The 13,502-nt window shown below is 35.5% G+C and overlaps 1 protein-coding gene across 2 annotated transcripts in view; it reads right to left on the bottom strand.

Moving 5' to 3' along the window:
- The window catches only part of LOC149958488 (ATP-binding cassette sub-family C member 1-like), a 129,861-nt gene that overhangs the window by 45,417 nt on the left and 70,942 nt on the right, over positions 1–13,502 (bottom strand). For both annotated transcript variants that reach the window (XM_090165895.1, XM_090165893.1), the window contains 4 exons: positions 13,067–13,234; positions 12,041–12,267; positions 6,043–6,121; positions 2,831–3,364 (listed from right to left, as the gene is read on the bottom strand). In XM_090165895.1, the coding sequence (XP_090022021.1) occupies positions 2,831–3,364; positions 6,043–6,121; positions 12,041–12,267; positions 13,067–13,234 (1,008 nt within the window). The remainder of the gene's footprint in view (positions 1–2,830; positions 3,365–6,042; positions 6,122–12,040; positions 12,268–13,066; positions 13,235–13,502) is intronic.

Consider the following 13,502-nt stretch of genomic DNA (forward strand, 5'->3'; position numbering starts at 1 on the left):
GTCTTAAAAAAACGGTATGATAACTGGCGTCACCTTGAAATAGGGTTAATGATTATATAATTTGCAAATAAGGCTAAACCCTAAACAAATTAATAGCTCGTACCGATAGGTCTTCGAGCGAACAAAAAGACGTGAAACTCGGACCAAATACATCTTCGTGTGAAAATATTAATTACTTTAAATATAATAGCCAGAAATTCCAACGGTAGATCAGTTTCGTCCTATTTGGTACTCGTCAGTACCGTGCGGGAAATCTGGCTTGCGACGATAACACCGAATAGAGAAACTAAGCCTAAATATTAAAAATATCAAAACGAGTAATTATATAATATATAATATATAATATATAATATATAATATATAATATATAATATATAATATATAATATATAATATATAATATATAATATATAATATATAATATATAATATATAATATATAATATATAATATATAATATATAATATATAATATATAATATATAATATATAATATATAATATATAATATATAATATATAAGTAATCGGCAAGCGAAGCACCAGGGGGGAACGAGTTTAGAACTGATTCTGCGTTCCCTCTTTGAACCACAATAGCAATTCTTTGCGTGAGAAATTCCACCGATCGCGGCTCGCCGGTAACCTCACGAATTCGACGCCCGATGGCATGTATCAACGCCAAACCGTCCCGACCGAAGGAGCCGAGGGTTTCGATGGCGACGGCCTTAAACATGTATCGACTCTCGAGGCCCTCGTATTTGACTTTCTTTTTTTGTTCAGCCTGGGTAGCAGCCCAGAGGGGGGCTGAGAAAGAAGAGGCCAAATAAGAGGACGCTAGAGGGTCGTTACAGGTGAATGTTATTTTGGGACAAGTTTTAAGACGTAAAGATAACGTATGACCCTTCACAAAATCATTAACATTTATAGAAAAATAAGAATTTATCAACTGATTCTATTTAAATTTATAATTTAACACTACTATATATATATATATATATAAGTTACATTTTTATAGATAAATTGTCCTTGTAAAGTTAACTCGATATAACGTATCACCTAAAACATTTTTGATAAACGAAGGATTTAAAATATATTATAAACTGATTAAAATAAAAACTTAAATATTACAGAGGGTTACTAGATTATATATTTCACTGTTCAGCTCCAATTAAACCTAATTTTTTTCGATTGTACCCTAATGTAACTCCTGAAATTGGATACATTTGTAAAAAAGGTGGTAAGAACTTGTCTTCAATTTCTTCAGCCAGATTGACGTATAACCAGGAATTCTCACCACAACTATGGGGAGTCTCCTGTTTAAAACTAAAGCCGGCTGCTCACATTAAGCTCGCAAGCGAATTTTGAGCGCGGGCGCAGGCAAACCGTGTACGAAATTAGGATTTTTAAAATTTCGCGTCACTTCACTCTCTCGGGGTTTCATTGGTGCAGCCGGCTTAAAGGCCGATTCAAAGAAAAACAATTTAAGTTTAAAACGTTTTCGTAAATAAATATATCCCATTTTACTGGACTCAAATTATGCACCCTTACTAGCTTTTTTAATCTTACTTAAAGTAACTAAAATTAAATAACTTTACTCAAATAAAACGCTATTTTTATAAATTAACCTTATTTTATTAATCCCTACCTTATTAAACACATGTTAACCTAAATTACTTAACTTCACCCATTTTTTCACCAAATGAAATATATTTAACTTTAACTAGTTAACTTCATTTTTAACTATTTAAATTCACAGTAACTCAAATGCATTGGCAATAACCAATTTTTTGCCTGTAACTTATTTCGCTTCTATTTACGAAACTTTATTTGATACTACCTTAGTTTTCTCGAATTTATTTCCATTAACTCTTATTAATCTTACATTAGCAGGGGTACCCAGTATCTCCCGGATAACTATGCCTATTTGTATTACCAAGGACAAAGTACCAGTGACGAAACTCCGTCACATCCAACACGAAACTAGAACGCTGCAATAGGTGTCTCCACGCATGACACCGTACCCAATATAACCAACTGCTTAATGACAATATTAACCAATTATACGTTGATTACATGCCTTTTATTATACGGCCTTCTTCTATAGACTCTAGGCCGTTTTATAAATTTTAATTAACTTAGTCCAATTTAGTAAAATTTACCTCAATGAACTTATATGTATATAATTTTAATTTTTGCACCTTTACTCGAGCTTACCTTAATTTGCTCGTATTTACCAAAAATTAGGGGAATCCACCCAAAAAAGTCTAGAAAAGAAATATTTCCATTTATTTCTATTTTTTCCCGTTTAAGTCACTGATTTCCCATTTTAAATCACAAGTTTGTGTTTGTGTGTTTTAAAAATACTGTCCGTTCTCATTTGGGCATTTTTAAATTATATTAAGATAAATTGAATCCTTGAGTTTTTTCTCCAATCGGTGAGAAACACCTCGACTCGTCGTATGGTCTGGGTTTGGCATTTAACTTTAAAAAAACGTTCACCAAAATTCAGTCTTTGGTCAGCAGATGTCGTTACGTTATTCTAACTGTCATTGTAAGTACTAAGAAGTAACAATGATGATGATTTAATAAAGATTATTTTCCCAAGAAGCGCTGAGCAAAATTAGGTAGACATTCTATTACATCCGACATCATCTATTATTAAAATGAACCATTTAAAAGCAACCTTATTATAACTAAAGAACTGGTTTAGAAAATGAACTATTATGCCTCAAAACTACTTTTCTTGTAATATTCATGGCCAAAAACTACTCTTATAATGGGGTGAAGGTTACGGGTCAAATTTTTGGTATTAATTAGATTTAAATTGGTTCTTACTTTAATAAGCATAAAAGGCACTAGGCAAAACACAATGGCCAACGCAAAGAATGGAATTTCAGCCATTACAGCTATTAATAAAGATACTGTCTGAAATACAAATGCGATACTCATCAGCAAATTCATGTTCATTCCTTGATCGGCTTCCTGGATGTCAGATGTAAAGCGATTGAGGATACGTCCAACTGGAGTGGTGTCGAAGAAGGCTAACGGTGATCGAAGAACTGACTCTAGTAGTTTTCGATTCATTTTAACGGCGGCGTTTAACATAAAAATCAGTAAAAAGATTCCTGATACTAAGGTCATACTAATATGCCCCAGATTAATTGCTCCAAATATTGAGAGTCTCTTAATTTTGGACATAGTGGCATTGCTCTGATCCGCATTTGAAGACTGACTGTCTGCAGTCCAAAGCACCAACCAGTAATTTGAAACCACAGATAAAGTATAAGCGCAAGAAAAACCAAAGAAAATGGCCAAACAGCTCTTTAAACCAATGAGTTGAAAATATTGCCATGCCACCGAAAATAATCCCTGAAAAACAATAGGAAAAAATAATTTATACCTGAAAACGTTGAGATAAAGTCGATTATTTTGTGTTTTTAAACATAGGACACATTTGATATCTGTAAGATGAAAAGAAAAAGCACTGATGCACCGTTGAAAACTTTATTTACAACGCTACGTACGTGTTTACCGATCACGCGTTTGAGTTTAAACGTTCAAATCCTTGTAAATAACGATTTAACTTGCAACGGTGGTCTTACTTACATCTAATTTATCTATATGCAAAATTTTCGGCAAAATTCTATTTATGGATATACTAAATTTTTAATACTATAATATATTTTAGTTATTTGTACCAAGAATTTATTTATTTATACTCAGGGAGAATGAATATGTCGAGATTATTTTTAGCGTTTCTCCAATTCCACCCGTTGGGGCCCCCCCGTATGCTCCTCCGCTTCAATAAAAACAAATAATACTGCAATCTCATTGGTTCTTAAAAATGACGTTTTTCGACGCGATTACGCTGCTGCGAGGACGCAAAAAATAAGACCTCCTCCTCCCCCCCCCCCCTTAGCGGGACGGGGTTAGGGGCTCAACGTGTCCGCCGATAGTCTCGACATATTCATTCTCCCTAAGTATAAATAAATACATTCTTGTTTGTACACATTAAAAATAATACAAAATGCTAGTGTAGGCAAGTAACTTTAGACTGCTAGAGATTAAAAAGCAGATGAATAAAATTTTGAAAGATCCACTTGGTTTTTGTTACCGTTACGACCAGAAAATTTACTGACTTTGTAATCAATCGTTTTCGTTATAAAAATGTGCGAACGCCGGTTTACACACGTCTTTCACAACCCCAAAATCAAAAATATCTATTCTTGCGCAACGTTGAACCCCATTTAAAGGAAAATTACACCCTAATTTAATGTTAGGTTCCTTGAAAAGGCCGTTCAAATAGCAATATACTAGTATATTCGAAAAAAATTATAAATCATTCATAATTTTAAAATTAATTATTTTCGAATCGAAAATTGAGAACTAGGGTAGCGCCATTTTTTGAAAGCGCTCGTAGCTTCATGCGTGCTGACGGACGGACGTTATGGCGACGCCATCTCATGGCTAAGAGAGAGACTCGTGAGAGAGGAATATTTTTTAGTTGAAATTTATTTACGTGAGACGTAGATGATGGAAGAGCGGGGGTCGCTTGACCTCCGCTAGTAGTGTCAGGCAAAGTTTTTTTATATCGCAGTCGGCTCTCTGAGCAGACGAACCTTCAAATGTAAACAGCCAGAGACGTGCATGATACTTGTTGGAAATGAACTGCGCTCGAGTAATAGTTCGAACCAGAATACTCCCAGGCCGAATTAAATAATAGGCAAGTTGATCAAACTAATCGTTTAGAAATAAATTTGGATGTTGACGATTTAAAAAGGCACTGTAACTGCAACAATTGTGTAGCGCCGTGGCTAAGCCTCGGCTTAGAAGCAGAAGAATTAAGGGGCCTAATTGTTCAAAATGACTTAGAATCTTGTCTTGTTTGTTGTCAAACTATACGTTTTAGTGTTTGTTTATATTAAATGTAATGTTGTTTACTACACTAAATTTCAGAACAAAAAAGTTATAATTTCAAATATTCCTATACTGTAGATCTCCCAAAACGTTTGGCTCGAATTTCTTAAAAATTTTAAATTTTGGCTTGGCAAACAGCGCAATCTACCATTATAAAATTACGGGTAAGGGGGGGATGTGTCGCCTGCTACCGAGAAAGCGCGCATCGGCCTCTATAAATAACGTAGGCATTGGTTGATCCTGTGTTTCTAATTTGTGTATTAACCGAAAAACGTTTATAGGAATTCCTTTAGCTCCAATATGACGCTCGCTAATAGCAATAAAAAACGTCCACATCTTTAGCTGCTGTTTACGAGCATGAATATATTATTTCCAACTAGAACTGTAGCAGTGAATTTCTAATTTAGCGTGTATGCCAAGAGGATTCTGAAAATATTGGTTTAAAACTTATCGACAAAGAAAATAGCAACTTCAGCAACAGAAGCAGAATATTAGTATTTTTACCGAGTTATCAGTAAAGGAGATTTAATAAATAAAACCTCACCCAGTCAAAATAAAAATTATATTCCCTTCTGTATTTAGGATACACAGATACAAAACCCGCTCCTTTAATAGTTTCTATTCCTGAGCTCCGAAATTGTGCCATAAATCAAAGGTAATATAGACATCGTACCCTAAATAAGAAATTACTGCCTTGAGCGAGGTCAACAGCATTTACCCACTTCCAACCGGAATTCCGAAAACTTTAGCTCCATAGTTACCATTTTCACCATCCTTTGAACGCGCACTACAGCAACCGATGGAGCCCGGATTTTCGGAGGTCTCATGCCGGAAGTGGATAATGGCTTTGTTAGTAAAAAACCATTCCAAAGAAAACTGTTTTTGAAGCTAGATGACCAGTTCTTTTTTCTTTTCAGATTTTAAAGATTGGTGAATTGATCTGCACAGAAGGCTATCAAGTTTGTTGTTTCAAAAGAGGTTTAGCGATTGGCTTAACTAACCTAATTGATAGTCATCATTAGACAATCATTCTGCTCAAATACGTTTCAAGATTATTTAAATGTAGTAGGAAACTTCCGAAGAGACAGAAGAGATAAATAATGGATGAATAATGTTTACTAAATACTTACCCTACTTTGAGTATTTTTTTCCTCTGAAATTAACTTTTTTCCAACGATTTCCTCACCATTTTTTCCAAAAGATTCTTCCCTGAATTTTCCAATAATTTTTATTTTTTAAAATCAGGTTAGTATAAAATATATATAAAGCAATCAAAATTATATGTCCGAGTGGACATCAACGTGTTGCGGTCTACGGATCAATGTCCTTGATTAACCCTATTTATCACTCTACCAGTTACCTTTTGTTTTTATTGTTTCTTAGTAACAATAGCGACTAATAAGCCAGTTCATATCCACACAAATCATCTAAATCACGCTGATAGAAAATCTAAGCAATTATCTTTAAGATAAATTGCAAAATTAAGATTGTGAGACAACGAAAATTATGAATCTAAAATGAAAATGTTTCTTAACATTTGTGATACATAACAACAATTGTACTGTTTTAAAAAATACGTAAAAAAACGCGACAGTAGGGTCTTTGTGCCGGACCCAGTCAGCGCAGTGGAATCCCACACCTCGTGGTGCTGAAGGGTGAACTGCAAAGGCTCCACCACTGGGTGAAGATCGAGTGGCCGGTCCCAGCCAGCGCAGTGGAAGTCCACCACCCGGTAGTAAACTACCAAGCTACACCACCGGGTCGTGCTGGGTGGTGAACATACAAAGCTAGATCTCCACTGGTGGTAAATTTATACGCTTGTAGAAAGCAGCCGCCTTTCTATGTATGAATGGTTGACTGTTGACTTTTTCCACCTGCAGAATAATCCTGATTGACAGTCCCCGCTTTTCGTTGGGTGGTGAACTAGCAAAGCTAAACCATCACTGGTGGTGAACGTATTAAGTTAGTGGTGAAAAGATACAAACGGTAATCCGCTCAATGAAAGGCTTATCGAAGGCAGCAGCCTTTCTCCGTATTAATGATATGTCAGTTTTTCCCTTACCTGCAGAAATGAAAAGTTATAACCCTGATTGACAGTCCCAGCTTTATCCTAATCTGCTGTACACGTTATACCGTACGAAGACCGTGTAAATTACGAATTAAGAAATGAACAACATTGTAATATGCAAATTAGATTTAAATTTGAAGCACTGATTTCCCTGGTATTATTTAAGTGGCGAATAGGGAGGACAATGTTACAGCGATGGGGCAAAAACCGTGCGTCAGGGATTTACGTCATACACCAAACTGTAAGCATGCGTGAAAAAGGCTACCCGAGGCTACGAAAACGTTTTTGTAAAGGAAAGGAGAAAGGTATATTTTTATTGGCACTTTTACAACGCGAAGTTATTGACTTAAATGGAGTGGGATGCCCCTAAACGGCTGAACTAGATGACGATGGACCCATGTTTTCGTTCCTTATACCGCATATGTGCCGAGTGGTTATATAACAATATCAATCTTGTAAATGCACAATTGAATGAATAAAGAGCAATGTTTAGAATATTCAAATTATTTTTTCATTCAAAGGCGATAGAATAACGTACAAGTGCTTGGAGCGGACGGTCGCGGACATGAAACCGATTGTCAGTAATAAACATATTGTGACAAATGTGCGTCAGATCAAATTGTGTTAACCCTTGCGATGACAAACGTAATATTTTCGACGCTCGCCCATGAGCATTATCGTAATAAAGCAAAATAATTTTTTTAGACAAATTTATTGAATATTTTTATACATGAATTCGGATATCATACAGTCGTTTACATTTTGGTTATCAGAAAATCTTTCCAATATTATAAACAATTTTATCCTCCAACACAATTTAAAAGCAAAATATACGCAATAGCCACCGCAAGTCTTACTAGAATTTCCTTGCAATTGAACATAAATATACGACACAGTTAAGCTGTTTCGCTCTATAAGATAATTAAATTTAAACAAACCAGGCTAGTTCCCGAAACTTTCGAAGAATGTACAATGGAAGATAAATCATACACTAATGTACTCCTTCCCCTTTGGACGTATTAGTGTACACGATGTAAACCGTAGGATACGTTTTCACATTATTTGGAAGTTTATTCGCAGATATTTTGTGTACGGGTCGTTCTTGGATATTTTTACAAGCTGCTGTGAGTCCATTAAAAGCTGTGATCGAATAAAACTGCTTGCATCTGGTCGATTTCAACCAAAGATTGGTATTTGGAATAGTAAATCACGCTAATTGTAGACGGCAATGATGCTCCGAATATTTTATTCGAGACGAACGCTCCCGTTCTTTTCACAATTCGCAAGGTCCTCTGTCCAACACTATGTCCTAATGTCTCAGCCCAGGAACGTAGTGAAATCAAACCATGGACAAGGTCTAACATTAGAAAAATGGAGTAGTTCTATATGGGCCTGTTCATAACACTCTTGGTAAAGAAAAGACCGCATATCACGCTACTTGGCATCAAATACGCTAGACCTTGCGTGGCTTTTTTTTAATGATTTGCAAGATCTATTTTAATAATGAGAAAAAAAGGTGGTCGCCAATTTTTATGCAAATCGGATAAGTCGTTTTTGCTGTAGAGCGGTGTGCAAGAAGAAGAAAGTAGAAGAAGAAGACGATGAAATTGTTTTTGACATTTTGTCTATCTTTGAACTACGTCGCATTATTAGCATAACAACCCTAGATTTTTAGTTTTATTGTATGTTTGTCGTATGCGCCTGGTCGTTCCAATGGTATATTGCTTGTCTCGTTACTCTGAGTGGTTGAGGAGATACAAGGGGCTGAAATCAGCCCTTAGTCAAGAGTTTGAATCATGCTCTTGTAAGGGTACTGTTGAGGACATGACGTAACTGATGGGTCACCTTATGATACTTGGATTTTGCTAAAGAGACTGGTTAATAATAAGTTTTCTTTAGCATATTTTGTCATGAATATTGGGTTTTGGTAAAGTCCCATCTAGTTTCAAAATTTGCACTTGAACTTGAAGTAGGGTGCTTTTAAGATCAATGTACCTGAGTTTTCGGTGATAAAGGAGATAATGGCTTGGTTTTCATTGATGTTCGATGTTGGATTATTATACCAGTTTGAGTGTAAGGTTCCAAGCTGATGCTATTCTGCGAACTGGGATGACTTCGAGAATATATCAGACTCTAGCAGATAATGTATTTTCTTCTTCCTCGTTCGAACTTAACTCATGATGGGAGACTTTTTACGTTTCCTTTTACAACCATTTCCAGTCAGCTAAGTCACTGCTTCAGCAGCTCTTCTTAATGTTTCTTTCGCCGCTTCTTTTCCCCGAGATTTTAACGCGTCTTTAATGGACACACCACTCGAAACGTCGGAAGCAATTTTAGCTCCGGTATTTAAAACTATTTAACCAAGGAATGTGGCTCATTTTTTTAGTAAAGGCACGGTAGACCGAAATGCCTAGGTCAATATATTTTAAAGACCGTATCTTCTTTGCACCGCTACACTGTTAATGAAAAAGGTTTAAAATAAAGTCTTTTGAGGTTCAAACTTACGCATCCCATTAATGACCTTATTTGGTTCTAATATGAACCATTACAAATGGTTTTACTTTGAACAGTTTCAAATGGTGCAATATTGAACCTTTTCAAATTGTGCAATATTGAACCTTTTCAAATTGTGCAATATTGAACCTTTTCAAATTGTGCAATATTGAACCTTTTCAAATTGTGCAATATTGAACCTTATCAAATTGTGCAATATGGAACCTTTTCAAATGGTGCAATATGGAACCTTTTCAAATGGTGCAATATGGAACCTTTTCAAATGGTGCAATATGGGACCTTTTCCAATGGTGCAATATTGAATCTTTTCAAATGGTGCAACATGGAACCTTTTCAAATTGTGCAATATGGAACCTTTTCAAATGGTGCAATATGAGACCTTTTGGTTAAATTTAGAACCAATAAAAATGGGTTCAAAAGCTAACCTGCTATGTTTCAAGAAGGGACCGTAAAGGAGTTCAATGCTGTACCTGCGAAAGGTAAAAACCCATGCCGCGAGTGAACCCACTGCCACTTCCTTAACTATTTTCTACGGTCTCTCATCTTTCGTCTGCCAGTCAAAGAATTCAAAATAAACGACTCTCGATTTCTTATACCTGTAATTCAAAAGTAAAATAAATACATTGTCCCCAGAGAAAAAGGACTAGAAAACTAAACAGGGATTATTCTTACAAAGTTCCTGTTGGGTTATTCTTTTTGACTTGAATCTTCTTCGAATTCGAATGGTTATCCACTGTTGTCGCTCGGCCATTGCATTTTACGTCACCACAGCACTGTACGTTCAAACTGGGTAAAAGCAGGGTTTTGCATCACCGCTCTAACATCTCACAACCCCACTTTATAATACCGGGGAAATCAGTGGTTTAAATTTAAGTCTAATTTGCATATTAAAACGATGTGTTTTTCTTATTTCTTAATCGATTCAGTCTTTTTACGGTATAAGGAGTACATAAGTACGCATTGTAACCCGGCCACCTGAATTAAAGGCTTTAAAAGTCGCTCTATGACTAAGGCCTAGGGTGGTGCCTTGGGTATTAGGCTAGTTGATTATTATAAGTATCGGAGAAGCGTACGCGTTTCGAGCAGGTAGTGAATAAGCGGTGATTGTCAATCAGGATTATAATTCCTTATTTCTGCAGGTGGTGGGGAAAAGCTGAATTTATATCATTAATGCAAAGAAAGGCTGCTGCCTTCCATAAGCCTTTAATTAAGGGGATTATAGTTTGTATCTTGTCACCACTAACTTAACACGTTTTCCACCAGTGATGGCCTAGCTTTGATAGTTCACCACCCAACGAAAAGCGGGGACTGTCAGAAAGGATTATTCTGCAGGTGGGAAAGAGTTGACTGCCAAACATTAATACACAAAAAGACTGCTGCCTTCTACAAGTCTTTAAATTCACCAGCAGAAGTGGTCCAGCTTTGAGAATTCCCCACTCTGCATGCCTGCACCAGCCTTGATAGCTCACTACCGGGTGGTGGCCTTCAAATGCGCTTGCTTGGACCGGCTACTCGTTCACCACCCGGTGGGGCAGTCTTGGCAGTTCACCATCCAGCACCAAATGGTGGTGTCACCTTGGTAGCTAGCATGTCGGGCTGTGGCCTTCTACTTCGCTGGCTGGGACCTGCACGGAGACCCTACTAAGTCGGCCCAACAACACGAAAGAGTCAGGTCAAAGATCCATTGGACATTCAAGATCGGTCAACCGAATAGTTCACCCTTGGCCCTTATTTGCTGCAGGGGACGAGGTCAACGACCATTTTCTTAGTTTTTTTTTAATTAGAAAATGTGTTTAATCGATAACAAAGTTGGTAAAATCAGTTTTTGAAAAAAATTATCAGTATTAGGTAAATTGTCAGTTTACAAAAAAATGTCTAGATGCTTCCCTGAGCTAGCAAGGGCATCACCTGACCTTTATCCCTATAAACCTTCAAAAGGAATGACAATCGTTCATCTGGTATCACCTCAGAATTTTGAATCATTCATATGTTAAACCTTTACTTTATGAACAGTGTATGTTTTAAAATGTTTTTACTTTTAACTAAAAGAATATAGGTTATTTAATGACTATAGGATTAGATTCATAGTCTAACCGAATTCTTTAAGAAAGTTCAATTTCGTGTCAACATATTTAAACATTAAATAGCATTAACATTTCATTCGTGTTTATCTTATTAATATTAAAAAACTTAACTTTGAATTGGACTGATCAGTGTCCAATCAAATTAAATTAAGTTTAAATACTTTATTTAGTTATCTATTTATTTTGTAAGAATTAAAAATCTTCTTACTTACTAGCATTAAAGCGCTTAAACGAGGGTAAAAACGTAATGGAGTTTTTCTTTGCTGTAGCATAGTATTTCAAACCAATTGATATCGGGTCTGTGCGTTTCTTGATCATCTATGCTTTGTTCGGTGTTTCTAACAGTATTGAAGCAAATAATTCATTGAAAAATGTAGCAGAACGCCTACTTTTAAGGAAGTTGCTGGAAAACGTTGACGCTCGCCGTAGTCTTTTAAGAACAGAAAAGAACATTGGAATTACCTTTTCGACGTATATTTAGTTATGTCTGCTTTCGATTTTTCTTTCTGAAGTACCCCTTGGTTTTTAATTCCTTCTTTCTTTAACTCGTTTAAGAGATCTTTGAATGGACCCTCTTTCTCGAGCAATTCTTCGTATGTCCCTTTGCCTACAATTTTACCATTTTCCATCACGTACACAACATCGAAATGTGGAAGAAGTGACAAATTGTGGGTTACGACTATTCTCGTCTGAAACCAGTTTTAAAATTAAGTTATTCCATGAAAGCTTAAGCACTCTTGTTATCATAATGAAATTTTACACAAAAATTGTCGTTTTACTTTGGTGCTATTTTTTTATTGTTGCACATAAATACACTTATGTTATTTGACCCAAATAAGAAAACTTGTATATGGTCGTATCGTTATTGGAAAAAAATCAAATCAAACCTTTATGACGAAACAATCATATAACATATAAAGAAAAAAAGAAGTGAAATACAATACTAGTTCCCTATCAGTTATCAAACAACCAATTTTTAACATTGTCTTGTATATTTTCAATACAGGTTCATTTCTGACGGTGTCTATTAACTTATTATACAAATATATACCTTGTGAAAATGCGTGATTGCGTGCGTGACAACTTGCCACTTTTGGTGGAATTATTTTATTCCCAAATTTAAAACGTGTTGAATAATTATGACCACTATTTCTGTAACTATTCTTATTTTTAAAAACATATAAAAGGCTAGCTTTATTCTAAATCTTGCTCAGTTTCGGGTACTTAGAAATTACCCCTCTCGTATGAGGTCTTCGACTATAGGCATTATTCTAAGCTTTAAATCATTTTCTGGGCTTGGGCTAATTTGATGAAAATATTAATTGTAAAGTTGCTTTTCACTTTGACAAAAACAGTGTGCGTGAAAATAGTTTTAGTTAAACATTTTTGCCCTCAGGTGTATCCGGGATTAAAACTAATTGAATGCATAAACGGTGTCTGCAATATGAATCTAAACGTAGCATCATAACTGAAAAATGTGTAACCTACTTTATTTTTAAGTAGTCCATTGGATCCAATCACCTTCTCGAATAAATGGTTTGCGGTGTTTGTGTCTACCGCGCCCAAAGGATCATCCAACAAGTAGATGCCTCGATCCAAGTAAACGGCTCTGGCTAAGCTCACTCGTTGCTTTTGCCCCCCACTTAGGTTAATTCCCTGCAGAAATATTTAAAGGTTAACAATCATTTTAAGCGATTTCTGTAGAGTTAGGCTGTAAGGTTTTGAACCATGTTATTATAAAGATATTACCAAAATTCACATACTTTAAATTAAAGATATTTTGCCGATATTATTAGTACAGTTAATTATATAATTGATTTTGATAAGCTTCAAATTTTGCATTTAAATTAACAGAATATTTTAAAAAAGTCAATACAAAATTTTTCTGCACATAATTTTAAAGGATTTGGCGGTCGCTGTAAAT

This window comes from Leiobunum rupestre, chromosome 2 (genome assembly GCF_980474605.1).
Source record: "Leiobunum rupestre chromosome 2, qqLeiRupe1.1.hap1, whole genome shotgun sequence".
Taxonomy (NCBI): Eukaryota; Metazoa; Arthropoda; class Arachnida; order Opiliones; family Sclerosomatidae; genus Leiobunum; species Leiobunum rupestre.